Consider the following 18,820-nt stretch of genomic DNA (forward strand, 5'->3'; position numbering starts at 1 on the left):
TCGCAGGCAATGCCAGTCTGGGGCCACGGTGAGCCCTTGGCACCACTGCTTTCTTTTCCTAGCAAGTATTTTTTCATTACTTATGCTGATAAACCGTTGCTCGAGATCTTTGCACCTGAGTGTGAATGAAATTGCTTGTGGTTTGGACTTTGGTTTTCCATAAGGATTTATCCACGGGATTTTCTCTGGATAGCCTCCTACAGAAAGTCAGTGTGGTGGGGTACCAGCTGCAGGAGAGTTCTTTCATTATCAGCAAACGCATTTGAAGCAAAATGGCTTTTTGCCATGGGGGATGGCAGCTATGAGGGGTATCTGTGAGCAGGGTCTGCCTTTGATCTTGGCCTCTCCTTCTTTGAAGAGGGCAGCCTCAGCAAAAGGCATGCTTTGAGAACATGGAAGGAGAGTAGTGCTATTGTGAGGGGCTCCCTGGACATCTGAGATTTAGCATTTTTACTGATTTCCTGGTTATCTGGGAATGGGAACAGCAGAATGGGCTTGTGTAGTATTTTCACTTCTAAGTGCTTGAACTGCACATGAGCTTGTAAAAATGCAGAGCAACGGCAAAGATCTGCTTGTTGCATGTTGATGATCTATTGTAGCTATTTATTTTGAAATAAATATAATAAAACCAATCACGCAATAGGGCAGAAACACTACAAACATTGGGTCAGTGGGTTTGAAAAAATACATGACAGAGGGCTACCTAAAAGCAGTGGAACAAGCAAAAGGTTGAGCGTGGCCCAGGATGGTATTGCTTGGGGGAGAATTGCTTCAGGATCGAAGGCAGTAGTTACAGCCTTTCTGAAAGAAAAGTCTCACCCTTTCCTTCTCTGCACGCTAGCATGAGATAGGAAGTAATGATTTGGCATTTGGTTGAAGTATCGGTGCCTTGTCAGTGGTGAGGTGAGATTCAGAACGGATCAGCAGCTCGCTTATTTGCTTCATGTGCTTTCCAAACTGAACTTAGTTCAAATTTGGAATAGGAAATCTGGGCATAAAAACACGCTTCTAAAGTGCTCCAACTTGCATCACTTAAGAAAGAGCTCTCCAGAGGTGCCGTATGGATAAATTCACATTTTACAGAGAAGAGAGCTCAATAAATAAAAACACCTCGAGAGAAGTGGGCACGAAGCCCTCAGTACTTAGAGCCTAACATAATAAGCCTCACAATTTGGAGCCAAGCAACTGGAGTTGGAGTACAACTTTCTGATCTGCTGAGGGTTTCAGGTGGCTCTTCCCTTCTGGGGGAAGTGCTGTTTGAGGTTAGCGGGTGTATGTACAGCCAGTGAATCACAGAAAGTATGATGGACACTTGACTATTCCCTTAGAGTGAAAGTATTTGGCACCTTAAAAGCCAAGCCGCAGAAATGCCATTTACCAATCCAGGCAATCATTTATGAGGGGGAAAGGAGGAAAAATACCGTAGACCCACCCAGAGCATTGTGTTGATTATTTATTCAGTTCCTTTTAGGTTAATCCTTTTCTAGTTAGGAAAATAAAACAAAACTGCATTAAAATAGTACAAGGGCCTTGACAAAATTCTTCTCTAGTTAAATGATACCTTTGCTGTGTAAAAGGTCTTCTAAGTAAAGACATAAAAATAAAAAAAATGCAGAATTAAAAGCTTTTTTTTTTTTAAATCTGAACTTTTACTGGTTTGTTACAAAATACCCCAATTAGACCTGGCTCTGAAGCACTATCTTGCATCTCAGAAGCCATAACTTTGGAGGAAGTTTTATTCCAGGTATGAACTCTGGAGGCAGAAGCAATCTTTAATTGAAATAGAAAGCAGCCACATTGTCAGTCATTTCCAGAAGTTTAGTGTGGCGTTGCAAGAAAATTCATCTGCGCAGTCATGTCTGAATGCCATGACATGCTGCAGGAGTGCCTGTTTTTGTATTGAAAAGCAGCTGGTCCATTTTGTGTTAGACCTGCTGTGATTCACTACTTTCCTATCTGTGTCGTGAAAGGAGGGCAATCAGATTTGTATTCCCAGCTCCTTCATATGCTGAATTTTTAAAGATGCAGTCTGCTTCTCTGTTTTGTTTTTCCTGTTTTGCTCTCCCGCTTAGCTAGCGGGGGATGAGAGCGAAGACATCTTTGCTCTTCGCCCTCCCTGGGGATGGCTGAAAACCTGCCTGTTCTTTACTGGAAGCAGCACCATCTGCTGGAAAACCTCATCTCAGACTCAGAGTAATCCAGAGCAGGAGGCAACCCTTCAGGGCACTAAACGCAGGATTAAATAATAGGAGAACTTTGCTTTTATTATCATGAAAGAACAATGAACCGTGAAGTAGAGAGTCAGTTTTTCCTTTGGTGCCATCAGGTTTCTGCTTAAATAGCTTTTATTCTAAAGATGGTGCTGTAATTAGGCAAATATAGGGCTGAGGGAATACAGGGAACTTGGCATTTTTAGGCAGAGGAGAGTTTGGTTCCAAACACAAGAGTAGTATTTCACAGCTCTTGGCAATATTACATTTATTTAAACTTGAATCAAGTAATATTTTTTTTTAATTATTTATTTATTTAGGAAGAAGCTCTCTGTCTTGTAATTGGTAAATAGGTTACATTTTCAGACAACCTCCTTTTAGGTATAACTTGTGTTTGCTTTTTACATTCCTGCAGCCTTTACAAGTACCTGTAGACAAATCGTGGGCATAAATGCACACTCTGGGGTAGCTCATCTTTTGAAAGGCATTTGCAAACTGGTGAGTGAGCCAAGAAATGCAAATATTTGTGGCCACAATATGCTTACAGCTGCACAGTGTGGTTTCAGATGGGAAGCAGGAGTTTTTACATAACTACTTCTTTGAATCTACAGATCAAACTAGAGTGTGACCCTGTTTATGCTTGAAGTTTAAAATACCACTGTAAATCACTCTGCAGTGATTTTGCCACATTTCCGAGAAAAGTTTTTAAACATATTGCTGTTAAATTTCATGTTGTGAATGGCAAGATACGAGACCGTGCAAAAACAGACAAAGAGCATGTAAAGGACATTGCCTTATTTGAGGATGAGACTTCCTTGTGGCACTGGGAGCATCTAGTTACATACGCGAAATAGTGAAGCTGGGAGGGTGGGTCTGATTACCAGCATTTTTAAGACAAGTTTCACTGCCTTCAGCTTCTCCTCATCCCTTCCCATGTGCTCTTTCCACCTCCATCCATCTCCTGTACTTCTGTGAGCGCTGCCTCCTGGGTTCCCCACTTTTAGTGCAACGATTTTTTAACGGGCGCATCTGTGTACAGGGTGAAACTGGAATCCTGTGCTTATCCCACTTTCAGTCCCTGCACAGTGACAAGGTCAGCTCTGCTCTGCTCTAGCCTGTACTGCAGCAGGGTTGCAAAACTCAAAGAGCTGTTCAGTCTGCTAAGTACAGGTGAGGTTTGCTTTTTCAGTGCCTGCAAAACTCCTTTTAAGGCCCTGGTAAGGGCAATCAGATACCAGATCACACAAAGACACCTTGAAGCTCATGAAACAGACAGGTGTGCTGTGACTTCTCTTATTCCATTTCCGGTCAGAAGACTCCTGCTCTGCGTTACTTTACCTGAAAGTAAAAAAGAAAGGTGTTAGACATGGGGTGAATTTGACCCACAACTGCCTCTCACCTGAGAAAACTGGTGTGATTGCTTTTCTTGACCTGAGCCACCCTATGTGAGGTCCCTCTCTGACCTTGGAGGACGTGGCTGGGTTGCTCTTCTCCTGTCCAGGAACTTTAACGTAATGCTCATGTGGCAGCATGGACCAGAGGGTGGGGAGGAGTGATCTTCCTTTCCTCTCTCCTTTCCTTCTCTCCATCTCGTCTCTCCTCCATCACTCCCACCAGCCAGTTTAGGATAAGTGTATCATACACTTGGGCTGCAGGGAAGACGTATATGCACTGAGTATTCACAATATCTTTCTCTTGACCTACTAAAACTTAATGGCAATAGGTGTTCTTTGTACTGTTAGCACAAATCTGGGAGACAATGATATTGGGACACTCTTCCTAATTCTGCCACTAACCTTTCTGCTTTGCCATCCCTATCTGTAAGGTGAGGTGTATAGCATACTTCTCTGTGGTTAAAAAAAAACCCACACAAAACCCAACCAACCAACCAAAAAAATCCTTTGAGGTTTTTAATTGAAACACATTACATAGGAATGAAGTGTCAGCAACTGAGGAAAATAGGAATGATGATAGCTCTTTCTGTAAAAGGCATGAGGTGTGTTCAGGAAACGTGACCTCTCCCAGGACTAGTTTTCCCTGTTTCATTAATTCTGTCATGCTAACGCTGCATTTCTCATGGCAGCTAGAGAGGTGGTTTGATTGCTCATCATCTGTTTTGTTTTGGTTTTGTTTTTTTTTTTCTGTTAGAGGGCAACTTCGTATAGAAGCTTACATATGTATTATCCAAACATAATCTCCCTATATGTAGTCCAACTCCTCTCCATGCCTGACTGCTGTCTGCCACTCTAATCTTCACGTCATCTTCCTCCTCTAAAGGAGAGCACCTGCCAGGCTCAAAGGATTTTGAAATGTTCTTATATAAACCACTAATTTTCTACTTCAGGAGGATTTTAATTATCCTTCATCCCTGTGAGCATTTTACAGTGGTTTAGTCTCTAGCAACAAACAGGAGAATGCATAGGATTTACCAGTAAAGATTATACCTCCCTGGGAGTTTAAGAATCCAGTTTGTCTCTTGCACAGATCATTGCTTCCAAAGACAGAATACCTAATTCATTAGAGGGCTTCAGATATCAATCTCAGAGTCAAAGTAAATGGAAGCTGACATTATGATAAGGAATTATCCTCTTCTGGTAGCTACATATGATCCACAGCAACACCGTGCAATTAATCCAAATTACCTGCTGAAAGTTTTAAAATGGAAAACTGACATTTTACCAAATTTATATTCTAATTCTTTTGGAGCTGTAATTGAGCTTACATGTTCAGAGGAGGAAAATGTCTCAGTCACATAAAACAAAGAATTATACAAGTGTCTTTTGTCTTGGTACCATTTCTGGTTCTTCTGCTTTCTCTTGCTGCATCTGATGGAAATGTCATTTTTCAAGGAACAAACTTTCTCCTTTAGGAATGCAGTGGCCTTTTTAAGGAGGCAAATAAGAGTGGAAACTTGTGGAGTGCTGGCATGAAACCCAGTTACAATAGCTAAAAAGGCTGAGTGCAAGAAATTCCAGGAAAAATTCGTGATAGTTGTGTAATTATCTCCATTTGTGAGTAGTGTTTATATCACAGGTATTTCACTAGTGCTTATATATACACCCACACACATATAGTTGCGTAATTACTTATATTTCTGACATATCACAGAGTTTTTCTCAGTGCATATATGTCTGTCATCTACTTAGTTAATATGGGTAGATACTCTATGCACCTTTCTGAGCCCTGGTGACCCTACAAGCTGGGAATGTGGCCAAGACCACTAACTGTTGATGACCTGTTTCTGTTCCAGTTATCTGTGAGGAGGATGCATTAAGTGTCTCTAGGAACTGAGGAGTACAATGCATTTATTTTGGGGCAGATACCCAAATGGCTGAAAGCCTGATGTGGGAAGGGATCCTTGCTACGGTTTCATTGGTAGTGCTGGCAGACAGAGCTCTCTCACGTCCACAATTTACTGGAGAGCTCAGTGTCTGCTCAGGATTGTATGGATGCCAGTCTGTGAGATAACTTTCTCAAGTGTCTCAGCTGAGCAAACTCTGGATTTTGCACACTTGGTGTGACGTTAGATAGTTCATGAACTGTGATTTCTTGTGGTTTTCTGCATGTTGGAGCTATGTGAGGGAAGAGGCTGGAAATAAATGTCTTCTGAAGATGTGTACAGAAAGATCAGTGCACTTGTGTGCTTCCAAATATAGATGAGAGAGGAAAGAAGTTTGACCGTCTCCTCCAGACCTCCTAGGACTGCCATGCCGTGTGACAAACCTGCCATCCTGCGGCAGCTACTGCTGCAGAGACTGTCATACCCTAGTGCTTAGGTGTCCTGGAGATCTGTCTGTCTGGTGCTGTTGGACCTCATTGTCACGGTTTATGCAAAAGTTCACAGAACAAACCAAAGCTTGATAATTAATAGTAATGAATATTATTTTTTTTCTCCTATAGTAAATAAATAAATAAATAAAACTTCTCAAGCATTTTAAGGCACATTCAAAACCCGCACACTCACTCACAGATGTGTCTGGTATGAACCTGGGCAGGTAATGCCAGAATGTTTTAACTGTCTTCTCCCACCAGAGCTGGACAGCATTGAGGAGCTAGAGAAGAAGCGTATCTGCAGGATCGTCACAAAGGATTTCCCTCAGTACTTTGCAGTGGTTTCACGAATCAAGCAGGAGAGTAACCAAATCGGCCCGGAGGGCGGGGTGCTGAGCAGCACAACAGTGCCGCGCGTCCAGGCGTCCTTCCCCGAGGGTGCTCTAACCAAAAGAATCCGCGTGGGGCTCCAGGTAAAGCTGCCCTCGTGTTCATATCTGCAACATCTACAAGGGCATCGTTGGTCTTAATGTGTGAGGCTTGCAGCTAAGGAGCCTGCTGCTCCTCAGTAGTGGGTCACAAGGTGGGTGGTATTCACATCTGAGACCTGCCTGGGCACCCTTTCTGCCTTTCACTGTCCCTCTGGTATGAGCGATGCACAGGTCTCCTCCCCATGGCAAAAGCCCAGCTCCCCTTTTATCGTCACCTTGAATACTGCTTAGCATAGAATCATAGAATGGTTTGGGTTGGAAGGGACCTTGAAGATCATCTAGTTCCAACCCCCCTGCCGTGGGCAGGGACACCTCCCACTGGACCAGGTTGCTCAAAGCCTCATCCAGCCTGGCCTTGAACACCTCCTGGGATGGGGCATCCACAACTTCTCTGGGCAACCTGTTCCAGTGTCTCACCACCCTCACAGTACAGAATTTCTTTCTAATATGTAATCTAAATCTCCCCTCTTTCAGTTAAAAACTGTTACCCCTCATCCTGTTGCTACACTCCCTCATAAAGAGTCCCACCCCATCTTTCCTGCCTCTGAAGAACTGAGAGAAAAGCAAAGGCCTGGAGCCACCACAGCCTCAGTGGTATTGTCTGCCATCTTCCCTAGGGCTGTGGCTGCCGGCAGCTATGAGCTGCACAGTCACTGTGCAGTCCCAGCCTCCCGTGGACAAGTAGCGGCTTGTGATTGGTGTCACTGGGCCGCCCTTTGCCATAGGAATGTGTTTGGTAAGGAGTTTATGCAGCTGTTTGCCAGCTGCTTCTGGGTCAAAGACCTCCCATATATACATCTGTGGTTTGTAGCTTAGGACACTCACCGTTGGCATTTCCAGCGATGGATAGAATCTGGGAAGAGCAAATAGCTTAAACTCTCCTTAAACAAACTGCACAGAAAGTGGAGAAACATTCCGTAGGAGGTATCTTTTTTCTTTGAGTTATGTTAATTATCACTTAAAATTACTTAATAACCTGACATATCTGATGGGTTTATGAAACAGGGATGCTGGTTTGGATTCCAGTGCTTGGAATTCACACTGGAACATTTCTCATCTGTTAATAATATTTCACATCTAAAGGTGATTAATCTTGAGAAAATGGAAGCTCTGCTATTACGGTTATAGAGCTGCCTTTCCAGAGCTCTGTAGTGTGAAGGAAGCACATCTCCATATGCAGTCTTGTCACTGCTGAGATTGCAACGTGGCTACCATTGTGCAGTTCAAACAGTGCAGCAAGTCATTGCTCAGCCTGATTGAAGCAGACCTGAAAGTTTAAAAAAGAAAAAAGGCAAATGCATGCAAAACTCCAGGTTTCCCATAAGATGACATGTCTGTCACTTTTGAGTTCAGGTCTTACCTGACAAAAACTACAAAAATTCTATAGCATTTCTTGCTGTATTGGCTATTTTTCCTTTCTTCCCAGGTAGTTAGGAAACCTTTGAAGGTACAAAATGGAGGAAGAAAGTCTGAAATTTGCTTATAGTTCTGATATAGCTTAATGCGTTCTGTATGAATTTGACCCAAACCAGTATTTCTTTCCTAATAATCAATAGTGGAATAGCATGGGAAGCACTGAGGACAGAGGTCAGTTGGAGTATGCGGTGTTCCTCAGGAGCACAGATGTGTGTTTGGCAGAGATGTGAGAATTGTTCAGCATCTCCAAGACAAGAGTGTCTTGTCCTCACTTCTCAAGGCTCTGTGAGCAAAATAGGCCTCTTTTTGCATTTTAAAATTGTATTTAATATCACCCATCACTGTAAATTAAAAATAAAACCAAACATGCTCTAAAAATCTCTTAGCAAATACAGCAGGCAACCTTCTGAGATTTATAGTTTTGCTCTCCAAGTTAGCTGTTAGGAAATCACAAGTGGGTTCTTGAGAAAAATACTAAGCATGGATTGTACTAATAATCACCCTGGAGAGCTGTAGGAGAAGGCTGCCTGGGGAAAAAAAAAAAAAAGGAAATAAAATTCTACAGAAAATAAAGGAAAGTTGAGTTATCTCTTGGAAAACAGTTCAACACGTCTACAACCAAATTGTGGCTCTAGTTTAAATACTTTCCCTGTGTTGACAGGCTCAACCAGTTCCAGAGGAGATTGTCAAAAAAATCCTTGGAAACAAAGCAACTTTCAGTCCCATTGTCACTGTGGAGCCAAGAAGAAGAAAATTTCATAAGCCAATAACCATGACAATTCCTGTGCCGCCTCCGTCAGGAGAAGGTGTAACCAATGGGTACAAAGGAGACACGACGCCCAGCCTTCGACTTTTATGTAGCATTACAGGTTAGAGAAAATCATCCTCTCTGCAAAGGTTTCTGTGACAGCAATGCCTCTGTGCTCGCTCTCGTAACTGTACAACTCGTGCTTTCCAGTAAGGGAACATTGGTGTGCTTGGTCCAGTAGAGTTCAGATCAGTTCTCCTGAGCAAAGCCAGCTGAGGTCATTTGAAAGGCTCCCACTGATTCCCTGGGCCTTGAGTCTGGTCTCATGTCGTTGTAAAAGAATTCTGCCAACAGTTATTAAATGCTATTTTATATTTAGCCAGTACAAAGAATTTCAGCCTTGGCTATTAAACGTAATTGTCAGTAGTTTGCAGAAATAATTGTGTCCTAGCTGATATCAAGGCAGAGTTTGCTATTGACCTGTAGTTATGTATTTTGCTTACATCAGCATTGTTTTCTGGTGCATAATATATGATGTAATTAATATACAACACCTAGCTCAGCTGATGGACAACATTATTGTCTAGGTTCTCCTTTTACGTGTAAGCAGAATAACTTAAGATAGAGATATTCTTAGTCTGTATAGGCTTGGTGTTTGAAAGAAAATCTCCATGGTTTATCTTTACGTAGGAGGTACTTCACCTGCGCAGTGGGAGGATATCACAGGCACCACTCCGCTGACGTTCTCAAATGACTGTGTCTCGTTCACAACCAACGTTTCAGCCAGGTATGGTAACAGAGCTTGCCAAATGCACCCAGGGAGTAGTTTTGCTTAACAAAGCGCATAGTTGTGGGGTTGTTTTTTGGCTTTCTGGAAGTCTTTTGCAAGACTGATGAAGCAGTAATGGACCAGATGCTTCTTTGTCATTATGTATCAGCATCCCACACATCCGGGGTTGCACATGAAGCTTTGTCCCGGCCTTTTCTGCTGCAGTGGTGTCTCCTGGCAATCACACATGCTGTTTCTCTAAAGGCTGTAGTACCACACAGGGGTTTGTTTTTCTGCAAACAGCAACAGAAATAGAAAATTTTAAATTCTCACTTAATAAAAAAAAAGAAACTGGTGAGATTCATAAAAACAGAATTTTTAAAAAAAGTTAGAGACATTAAGTTTCTGGCTGCGGGCTTTTTGGTTGAAAATCACATAAAATTACTTTCACAAAAATATCATTTGCCAAAAAATCATGGTTTGAAATGAATTTTCATGGACTTAGTGGACTTAGATGCTGATTAGAGACATTCAACAGGATCTGTTACAAATCATACGTCCGAGTGGAGAAAATTCATGGTATGCCAGGTAAAGCATTTATCGTTCATTGCATCACATTTGCACTTATAAAAAGCCTTATAAAGAAAGAGAATTGCTGAAAGAACCAAATAGATCAGGGGCTGAAATAATGTGGAAAAGACTCATAAAACCTACATATTAAAATATTTATAACTTGTATCAAAATTATCATCAACCTCGCAATCAAAAAATGATAAAATAACAGTGTAACATCTGTGTCTCTGGGAAACTTCACTTCGGGTGTATTAGGTTTCAGCCTATATGGGAGATGTGATTTTGCTGTATATGTGTGTTATCAAGGAGGTTGTTTTAGCAAATCAGGTGAACAGTGAAGGACCAGCTCATTACAATATATGTGGTGTGTGGTCACAAGAAATAGAGTTTCCCCGCTTTGGCTTCAAATGAGGCTTAAAATAGACAGTTTTATGAGATACCAGTGTGAGAAGGGTCAAATAAGTACATCGGCATTTCACTGCCCTTTTTCGGATGGTTAAAGCTCCACTGAAAGTAGAAGGAAAATTACAGCTTTGGGAAGTCTGCAAGGACAATACGCATGCAAAATGGCCAAGGATCACAGGGCATGGTTTCTCTTTAAAGGCTTAAACAACGTTTGAGCATAATGAAAAGTTGATTTAATGGTTTGCTTTTTCACACCCAGATTTTGGCTCGCAGACTGCCATCAAGTACTAGAGACTGTTGGGCTGGCAACACAGCTTTATAGAGAATTAATATGTGTTCCTTATATGGCAAAGTTTGTGATATTTGCCAAAATGAATGACCCTGTGGAATCCAATTTGCGTTGCTTCTGCATGACTGATGACAAAGTGGACAAAACTTTGGAGCAACAAGAGAACTTTGAAGAAGTTGCAAGAAGCAAAGATATTGAGGTATATTTCTTACAGTTGGCTTCCTCCTTGTAAATGGACAATGTGTTTTCCAAGTGACAACAGATCCTGCAAAAGCTGCTATAAACCTAGTTAAATAGAAGTTCACAGCAAGGCTGTGTCAAAAAATTTCTTGAAAGGTGACCGAAAAAGGACAAGGCAAGGGGAGCATGAGGACTTGTCTCCAAATGGATGCCCCAGGGCAGTCTGCAGTGGGTTTTGCACACACTGCTGTTGCGTAGCCCCAGTTGGGATTTGCAGACGGCTGACCTGGAAGTCCTTCTCATTGACCCCACAGACACAGTCATGAGTAGAGATGGTTTGTGGTGAATACATAGTCACCAACCCAGAGTTTCTCGAAGGAAATCTAGACAGTCTTACCAAGGAAAGCCACTCACGTAGCTCACAGTTTCCCGAAACTGCCTGCACTCGTAATACCTTGCCATGATGCAATAATAGACAGTGATGTTCTAATTTGCTGTTGAATTTTATCTGAGTGGGGACTTGTGCTAAATTCAGGAACTATGATGGGGGAAATCATGATATACTTGTGTGCATGCGTGTACTATGAAAAGAAGTTTTATTGACTTTTATTTTTTGCTTTGATAGGTTCTGGAAGGAAAACCTATTTACGTTGATTGCTATGGAAATCTGGCCCCTTTGACTAAAGGAGGACAGCAGCTTGTTTTTAATTTTTATGCTTTCAAAGAAAATAGACTGCCATTCTCTATCAAGGTAAAAGCAAAAGAAGCCAAATATTTCTGCTGATGTTTCTGATTGGGTTTTTTTCCCCGGGTGGTAACACTTTTTCAGCCCAATAGGACTAACTTGCCTCCAGGTTGTAAGTGTCATTGTTTAATATGTGAATAACATGGAGAGAGTGCTTTGCATGAAGCCACAAAAGAGCTGCTGGCAGAGCTGGGACCACAATACCCGTCATACGGATTCACAGGCTTTTATTAAAATCCTATCAGGTTAGACCTCCAGAATACTACCAGTAGATGACTGTTTCCTAGGGACTAGGCAGAGGAGATGCATTCAAAAACATACCGTACAGCAGAACAGCGTCCAAAAAAATGCGCACAGACTGTTCATCTCTAAATTACCATGAATGGATGCACACTTTCCTTAGCTTTATCATAGCTACCGTGCAAAAGAAGTTTTTAAGTATTTTCATGAGCACAAGTGCAAAACATGGCAGAAAAAAATGAAAGTGAGCAGAAAATGTCTCTCAGTATTATCCCAGTATAAAACTGTCTGATTGGACTCACCAGACATCTTATTTTTGCAGGGATTTACCACCAGAGAGCTTCAGGCTGATCTAGCTCTTTCATGTTACCACCTTTTCTCCGTCAGCACGTCAGCTCAGCTCCAGCTCAGTGACATTGATCTTTACCCAATAGGTAGCTTCTTGTGGAAAGAAGCTCTGAGCAACCCCCAGGAAACCTCCTCTAGGTATCTGAGTTACTACATATTACTACACTGTACTAAAATTTCTTTTCTAGGTAAGAGACACCAGCCAGGAACCTTGTGGTCGACTATCATTTTTGAAAGAACCAAAGACTACAAAAGGACTGCCACAAACAGCTGTTTGCAACTTGAATATCACTCTGCCAGCACACAAAAAGGTATTTGTTAGGAAAAGTAAACATTATCCTTAGGGTTGGTTTGGATTTATTTTTGCTCCTTTAGTTCTTGTCTTTTTTTTTTTCCTGCTAGTGATAAAGAAACCCTGTGAAATGCCAGTAATGAGAATGCTTTGGAATATGATAAAGGCTTTTTAAATTTCTGTTTTATTGGTTTCCTGTATGTAGAACGCTTTTAAAGTCTCTTGTTACTGTGGTGTCAAGTTCCTATAATTTTTATGATTCTGTTTACAGCTCATGCTTCAGCCTGCAAGTCATAGGTTTATGCTTTCAGTAATGTCACGTGTTGATTTGCATTGGATGTGAGATTATGTTTTTTTTCTTTTGTGTTGACATTTTGGATTTGCTTTGCCTTATAAATCAGCTTGCATTTTGTGCTCCCAATTTGGTCCTTTTCATATCCTGATATTCTTTTCCCTGCTGTCCATTATAATATTCCTTGTCTCTGCAATGCATCTTGGGACCAAAAGGAAACAGAGTCAGATCAAGATGATGAGGTAATATAAACAATGTCTTCTGTTTTTATTTCCTTCAGACTTAGTGAAGAAAAGTAATATGTTATAGAAAAACAAACAACTATTTTTAACTATGGCATTGAAATGGTACCCGCAGAATAACCATCTCCTCAACATCTGATAGTCTGTTGCAAAACAGCAGAAGTGCACAAATGTGGAAAAAACATGATCATATATATTATGAAATTAAACCAAGCATTGAATGATAGCAGTCCAAAATTTAACTAATTTTCTTCTGAAAAAGGATATAATTATAAAATTCAGACCAAGTCCATTTTTGGCGAAGCCAAGGAGAGTGTGGTGGATGTGATTTTACCTCTCGAAGCAGTGCTGCCAATAACTTGTATTTCTGTGAAGGAAAGAAGTACTGGTGAGGCCACAATAGTGGCCTATATATTTTACTCCTGATAATAAACTCGATTCCTTTGAAAAAGCAAAATAGCCAAGGGCAATTCTTAAATATTGTGTACAAATCTATTTTCAAATAAACCTCAGAGATTTGCAGCTTAGAAGTCCACTGTTTGCCAGGCACTGCAACGTTAGATTGTCAGGAAATTGAGTGGGTTTTTACTCATTAGAGGTAGTAATAAATGAGATTACCTTATAAAACAAACTACATAGATGTATCCCTTTTACATAGCAGCAACGTCGTCTTCTCTTCCTGGTGGCAAATAAATAGCAGTGGCCACCCGCTGATGAAAATAATAATAAAAAAACCACCACCAAAACACTTCTTACATGTTAAAAAATAATAATAGCACCCGTATCTCTTCGTCACCACAGGATTTGTTCCCAGTGAGCTATTATATAGCTATAACAATAGTTTTCTTTCTAAACAAACCGTATTTTTAGCCACATAATCAAGTGAGTTGATCTCTGAAGGACTTTTAAAATTAACACATCACAGTAGCAGCCATGCCACTGAATGCAGCTATTTAGGATGCAATTTATTAGTTAGCAATAGTAGCCTGCTTCCTAATCTGCATCTTTGCATTTTGTGCCTATTAAAAAAAAATTCCCTCCCACGCCTTTTTTGTCCTTAATGTATTCACTTTAAAGCCAGTGTACATTGTGGTGTATGTGCTTTCAGGACAAATTAATTTGGGGACAAATATTTGATCGGTTTAAGCTGTACTCTTATGAATGTTTTATGTCTGTATCTGTAGTCTTTTGTGTTGATCTCCTGTTTCTAGCCAAAGGTGGTTTATTTTTCAGAGAATGAATAATATCGTACCATTTCTAGTAGTGTGAAGCAGTTTATTAAGTGATAATGGGATAATATAGGATTGAGATACATTAAGACAGGACCATGAGCTACATCTGCTATCTAAGCTCTTCCACTTCATAAGCAGAGACACTGGCAGCAGGGATGAACCCATGGGGTTGTCTCTTAGGGTTGCGGTCCCTTCCCTGCTTGCTCCAGAAGGGTGGTCATTCACAGCAGGTTTCTGCCACCTCCGATAGCCACGCTCCCTGCTCCACAGTGCCTGACACTCATTACATGGCAGACAGGAATGGAGACCGGCCCTGCCCATTCCCTGCCTGCTTGCCCAAATTTGGCTTCAGCATGCCTTCCTGAAGCTGAACGGAAACATCCGTTCTCCCTTGTGGGGATGTGTACCGCAAAACGCGGCCCATCACGCTGAGGTTTGGTGGTTGCTCTGTTCAAATGGGGGACGGTGATACTAAAGGCACTAAACAGTATTATGTTTTGTTGCAGACGGAGAAAGCTGACCGGCGCCAGAACTTTGTCTCCCTTGCTTTACGTAAGCGCTACAGCTATCTGACTGAGCCTGGAATGAGTGAGTTGCTCTTACCAAAGTACTAAACCATATATACATGATTTTTCATAAGAAGAGACATTTTTTCTATAAACGTTGTATTTGGTGTCAGTTTGGAAAAAAAGAAAAAAGACAAAAACCACCTATCTAAAACAACACTCTTGGATGGCCTGTGAACTCTTGTGTTGTGAGAGCTTGAAGAATCCTGACTGGCAAATAACATGTGTTAGTTCAGTAAAAATATAATAATTTTTAAAAATGCCATGTAGCACCAGAGGAGTAGGACTAGGAGGAGTAGTGCAAATTGCTTTCAAAAACAGTCTGTTCCTCTTCCCTTTGAAAGATTAGAGAGAGCTGCTGTAGAAGGGAGTGATATGCAAAAGTTCAGCAAGGCTTGAGAATGCCATTGAGAAAAGCGCTTAAAATGTTTAAATGCTTAGCCAAAATGGACTCTCTTAAATTTTATATTTTCCCTCTTCTTTCTCCTCCCCTTCCCTTTCTCCTCTGTTCCCTGCAGATGCTTTTTATTCCCTGGCACCCCACATTGCTTCCTATTAAACTTATGTTTCCCTCACCCTCAACCAGACCTGTGGCATTCCTTTCCTTCCCTGTTAAATACAATAATGTATTTGGCTTGGCATTTCTTCCCTCACCTCTCCTGTCTGACTGCTATTGTTCCCCATTCCCAGGCTTTTTCTTGCCTTTTTTTCCCCTTGTGACTTCTCAGTTGCTACCCTGCAACAGACCTTTTGATATAATTCCATAAAATCCGTAGACAAACTTCATCGGGTCTTGGGAGTTCCCACTGGATGGCTGCTGTTTAATTATCCTATAAGATCTGTGGCTTCTTTGGATCAGATGTGCTCCAGAATATATTACACTTCTCAGGCCTGGAAGAAGACTTCAAGCATATAACATCTGAAGAAGCTATCAGATCTGCTGAGACATCTTGATGGACTGTTAAGGTATCGTCAAAGGCTTGATGGGAACTGAGAGAGAGGGAAAAGGAAGTTGCTTGATAGGAGTTTGATGACTGCGTATGTTGCTTACAATTAGTTTTTCAGGCCTCACTGGGGAAAAAAAAAAAGTAGTAGTCTAATTTATTCACCAAAGGTCCATTAAGTCTCGTTTACAAAAAGTTGGAGGGGAAAACAAGTTAAACCCACTTGAGCTGTACTCAAAAAAAGGTGGGTTAAGACAGTAGAAGTTCCTGACCATTCTTAATCCCTTTTGGCAATGGTTACTACTTAAGGCTGCGAGCTACCCAAAAAGGGTATGCTAAAATCATTGTGTTTGCCAGGCAAGATCACAGATAGTGGTTTGGCCATCAGCCTGAGTACCGCCTGCTGTGCACACGGAGCATGTAGTCAGCAGCTGTCACTACCACCTGCACCATGCTGGTGCAAGGGGAGGATGTGATCTTGGAGGTGCAGCTCTTCCAGAGAGCACAGACTGCCTGACACAGAGCCAGGACTGCTGCTGTGGCTGCTTTACACTGCAGGGTGTTTGCTCCAGTGATTGGATATGAGTCATGAACCTCTCCCAATTTCCAGTGAATTTGATGGCACAACTCCCGCAGTTTTGGTAGTAGCAGGGGTGGTTCTGTTTTACTCACACAAATTTGTGCGTGTGTGCACATGCACGCATACGGATTATTTTCCGCTGCACCTCTGGCAGTGCCACTGCAGAAGAGAGAGAGGCAGGTGGGATATTCCCCTGTCTCCCTGTCCCTACTCCTGTTCAGGGAAAGGGACCAAAGAGCCCCTCTGCTCTTCCCAGCCATGAGGTCCCCAGAGAAGAGGAGTGCTGTGGTGGTTAAACCTGCTCAGTCCTGGCTGTTTGGTTGCAGCTGAAGAGGAGCAGGGCTGAGCTGGGGCCGCTGGTGTGGGTTCACCCAGTGCTTTCAATTACCAGCTGCAAGTAAAGATGTGTAGTTTGGTGCACAGAAGGTAGTAACTAACATCTGTTTTCTGATAAAATCTTGGATGCGGAGTGATGGAAACTGTTGAGGCCAAGAGTGTCCAGTAGCCAAAAAGGGCTGTTACATAAAGCCACTCTTTAGAATATTACCCCACTCTAAAGCCTTGCATGGTTGTGGGGATTTCTTTGCTATTTCAAAATAGTAAAATTGCCCAGTTCCCTGCTATTTCAGTTATGTCATAGCTGCACACGCTGGTAAATTACTCAATTTTCTTTGTAGCGGTTCTTCTCAACTGCAATAAGGAGCACAGAAAAAGGCATCTTAAACACGTCCGAATCTGTGATTTAACAGGAGAAAGAGCGGTTAAGGGGGGAGCCTGTTGGTTTGATTGCCTCACTAGCCAGTTGTGATAGACCGTCTGATCACAGCGCAGTGGGGTCCCTCTAAAGACATTTCCAAACACAACTACTGAACAAGTTGTTTTGCTGTTAGTTCTTTTCAGAATGATTTTGGGATTTTTTTTTCTTGGACTTGGGACTGTATGAACTTTTGGTGAATGTTAGCAGCTGCTGCTAATTAATCTTCATAATGAAGTCTAGCTCATTTAATGAAGTACAGTATGTTTTCTTCTTTGGGGGGAAAAAGGAAGTATGTTTGTGCTTAAAAATAAAATTGCAAGGAAAAATGGATGTTTCTTGACATAGGCTGTGCCAGTCAGGCTTAGTACTCAAGCTCTCTTCAACCTAAATGTTCTCATACTGCAATAGCCATCCACATTGCCTTCTGGGCCTCAATTGGCTTCTAAGGGACCAGCACGATTCTCCTTGCACTGGATGTGGACCTGTGGTATACGGAATATTCACTATTCTATAAGAGTGCATGTGTTTTAAGTTTAATAGTTTAGTATTAGCCTTGTTAAGCTTTCACTGTAAGTTACTGTCTGTCTATAAGACAGATCAAGCAGGTTTTACAAATTACTAGCCTAACTTCAGAGAAAGGTGTGTTGAAATAAGTTGTTTGGATATTTTACCTCCATTTCTAACTCCAACTCTGAAGAAAAAAAAAAAAGCCCTCTAAGTTACTTTCAGTGTCCACTCTCTGAATGTTATTGCTGTATCAGAGGATATGTATGCTGTAATGGGATTCCCAGAAATACTGTCTTCTGGCATGAGTACCTCCTGTGATGCAAAATGTGGTTGATGATGATTTTGTTCAAAATGCCTATGAATAAACTGAGTGTTCTGGGGGATGATAACAGTTAACAGGTTTGTCCTTGCCAGGAAGTTTTTGCATAATATAATGTTCTTTGACTGCTTTTCTAATGTTACCTTTTGAGAAATGTAAAGTTGAACAGGTCTGTCTTTGAGCTGATACAAGAAATCTCCTCAAAAGGTACCAAGACACTACATCTTGTAGAAAAAGTGTACTCTTCTTCTAATGGCCTCTCGTGAAATGATTTTGTAGGGTTTATATATTTGTGCTTAATACAGCATACAAATGTATTAATCTGTGTGCTCGTTTTGACATGATATATTGTGCATGAATAAAAACTGATTCAGTTGCTTTGCTTGCTCACGTTTATCATATATCATACTTTCCATATTTCATGTATGACATATGCTTCTTAAAATCATTTCATGTAAAGTTTTACTTTAGTTTTTACCAAACAAAAGGAATATCGCATGAGAAACAAATGCAAAAGTTCCTTTTCTTTCTTTTTTTTTTTTTCTAAAATATTGACTCAGAAAAGCTCTTGCTCTTATTGGCTTTGTGAGTGTGAAGCATATCCGAATTGTGCATGGGAGATATAGATTTGAATTTATTCCAGTTGCTTCACAGTTTGCGCATCAATTGCCTGTCACTTAAAGGAATTTTGGGTTCTGCATGAAATAGTTCTGAGTGGTTTAAAAAAAGGCTTTAGCTATATAATGTCATTCTACACAAGTTTATATTTTGTATAGGTTCAATATCTCAATAGAACAACAACAACAGAAATTATTAAAAGGATAATTCTAATAGTTGCGCAAAGCAGAGACATCCCTAAACAGGCAAAATAGAACCGATACGAATATTTCAGAAGTAGCACACC

The 18,820-nt window shown here is 41.2% G+C and overlaps 1 protein-coding gene across 11 annotated transcripts in view; it reads left to right on the forward strand.

Annotated features, from left to right (window-relative positions):
• Window positions 1–18,820, forward strand: part of ANK3 (ankyrin 3) — a 382,298-nt gene that overhangs the window by 328,472 nt on the left and 35,006 nt on the right. For 9 of the 11 annotated variants that reach the window (XM_054206394.1, XM_054206393.1, XM_054206384.1 and 6 more), the window contains 7 exons: window positions 6,243–6,454; window positions 8,550–8,757; window positions 9,327–9,423; window positions 10,643–10,871; window positions 11,478–11,603; window positions 12,374–12,496; window positions 14,750–14,831. In XM_054206394.1, the coding sequence (XP_054062369.1) occupies window positions 6,243–6,454; window positions 8,550–8,757; window positions 9,327–9,423; window positions 10,643–10,871; window positions 11,478–11,603; window positions 12,374–12,496; window positions 14,750–14,831 (1,077 nt within the window). The remainder of the gene's footprint in view (window positions 1–6,242; window positions 6,455–8,549; window positions 8,758–9,326; window positions 9,424–10,642; window positions 10,872–11,477; window positions 11,604–12,373; window positions 12,497–14,749; window positions 14,832–18,820) is intronic. The other 2 variants (XM_054206388.1, XM_054206392.1) reach the window with 1 other exon arrangement.

The sequence above is a fragment of the Rissa tridactyla genome, chromosome 6 (genome assembly GCF_028500815.1).
Source record: "Rissa tridactyla isolate bRisTri1 chromosome 6, bRisTri1.patW.cur.20221130, whole genome shotgun sequence".
Lineage (NCBI taxonomy): Eukaryota > Metazoa > Chordata > Aves > Charadriiformes > Laridae > Rissa > Rissa tridactyla.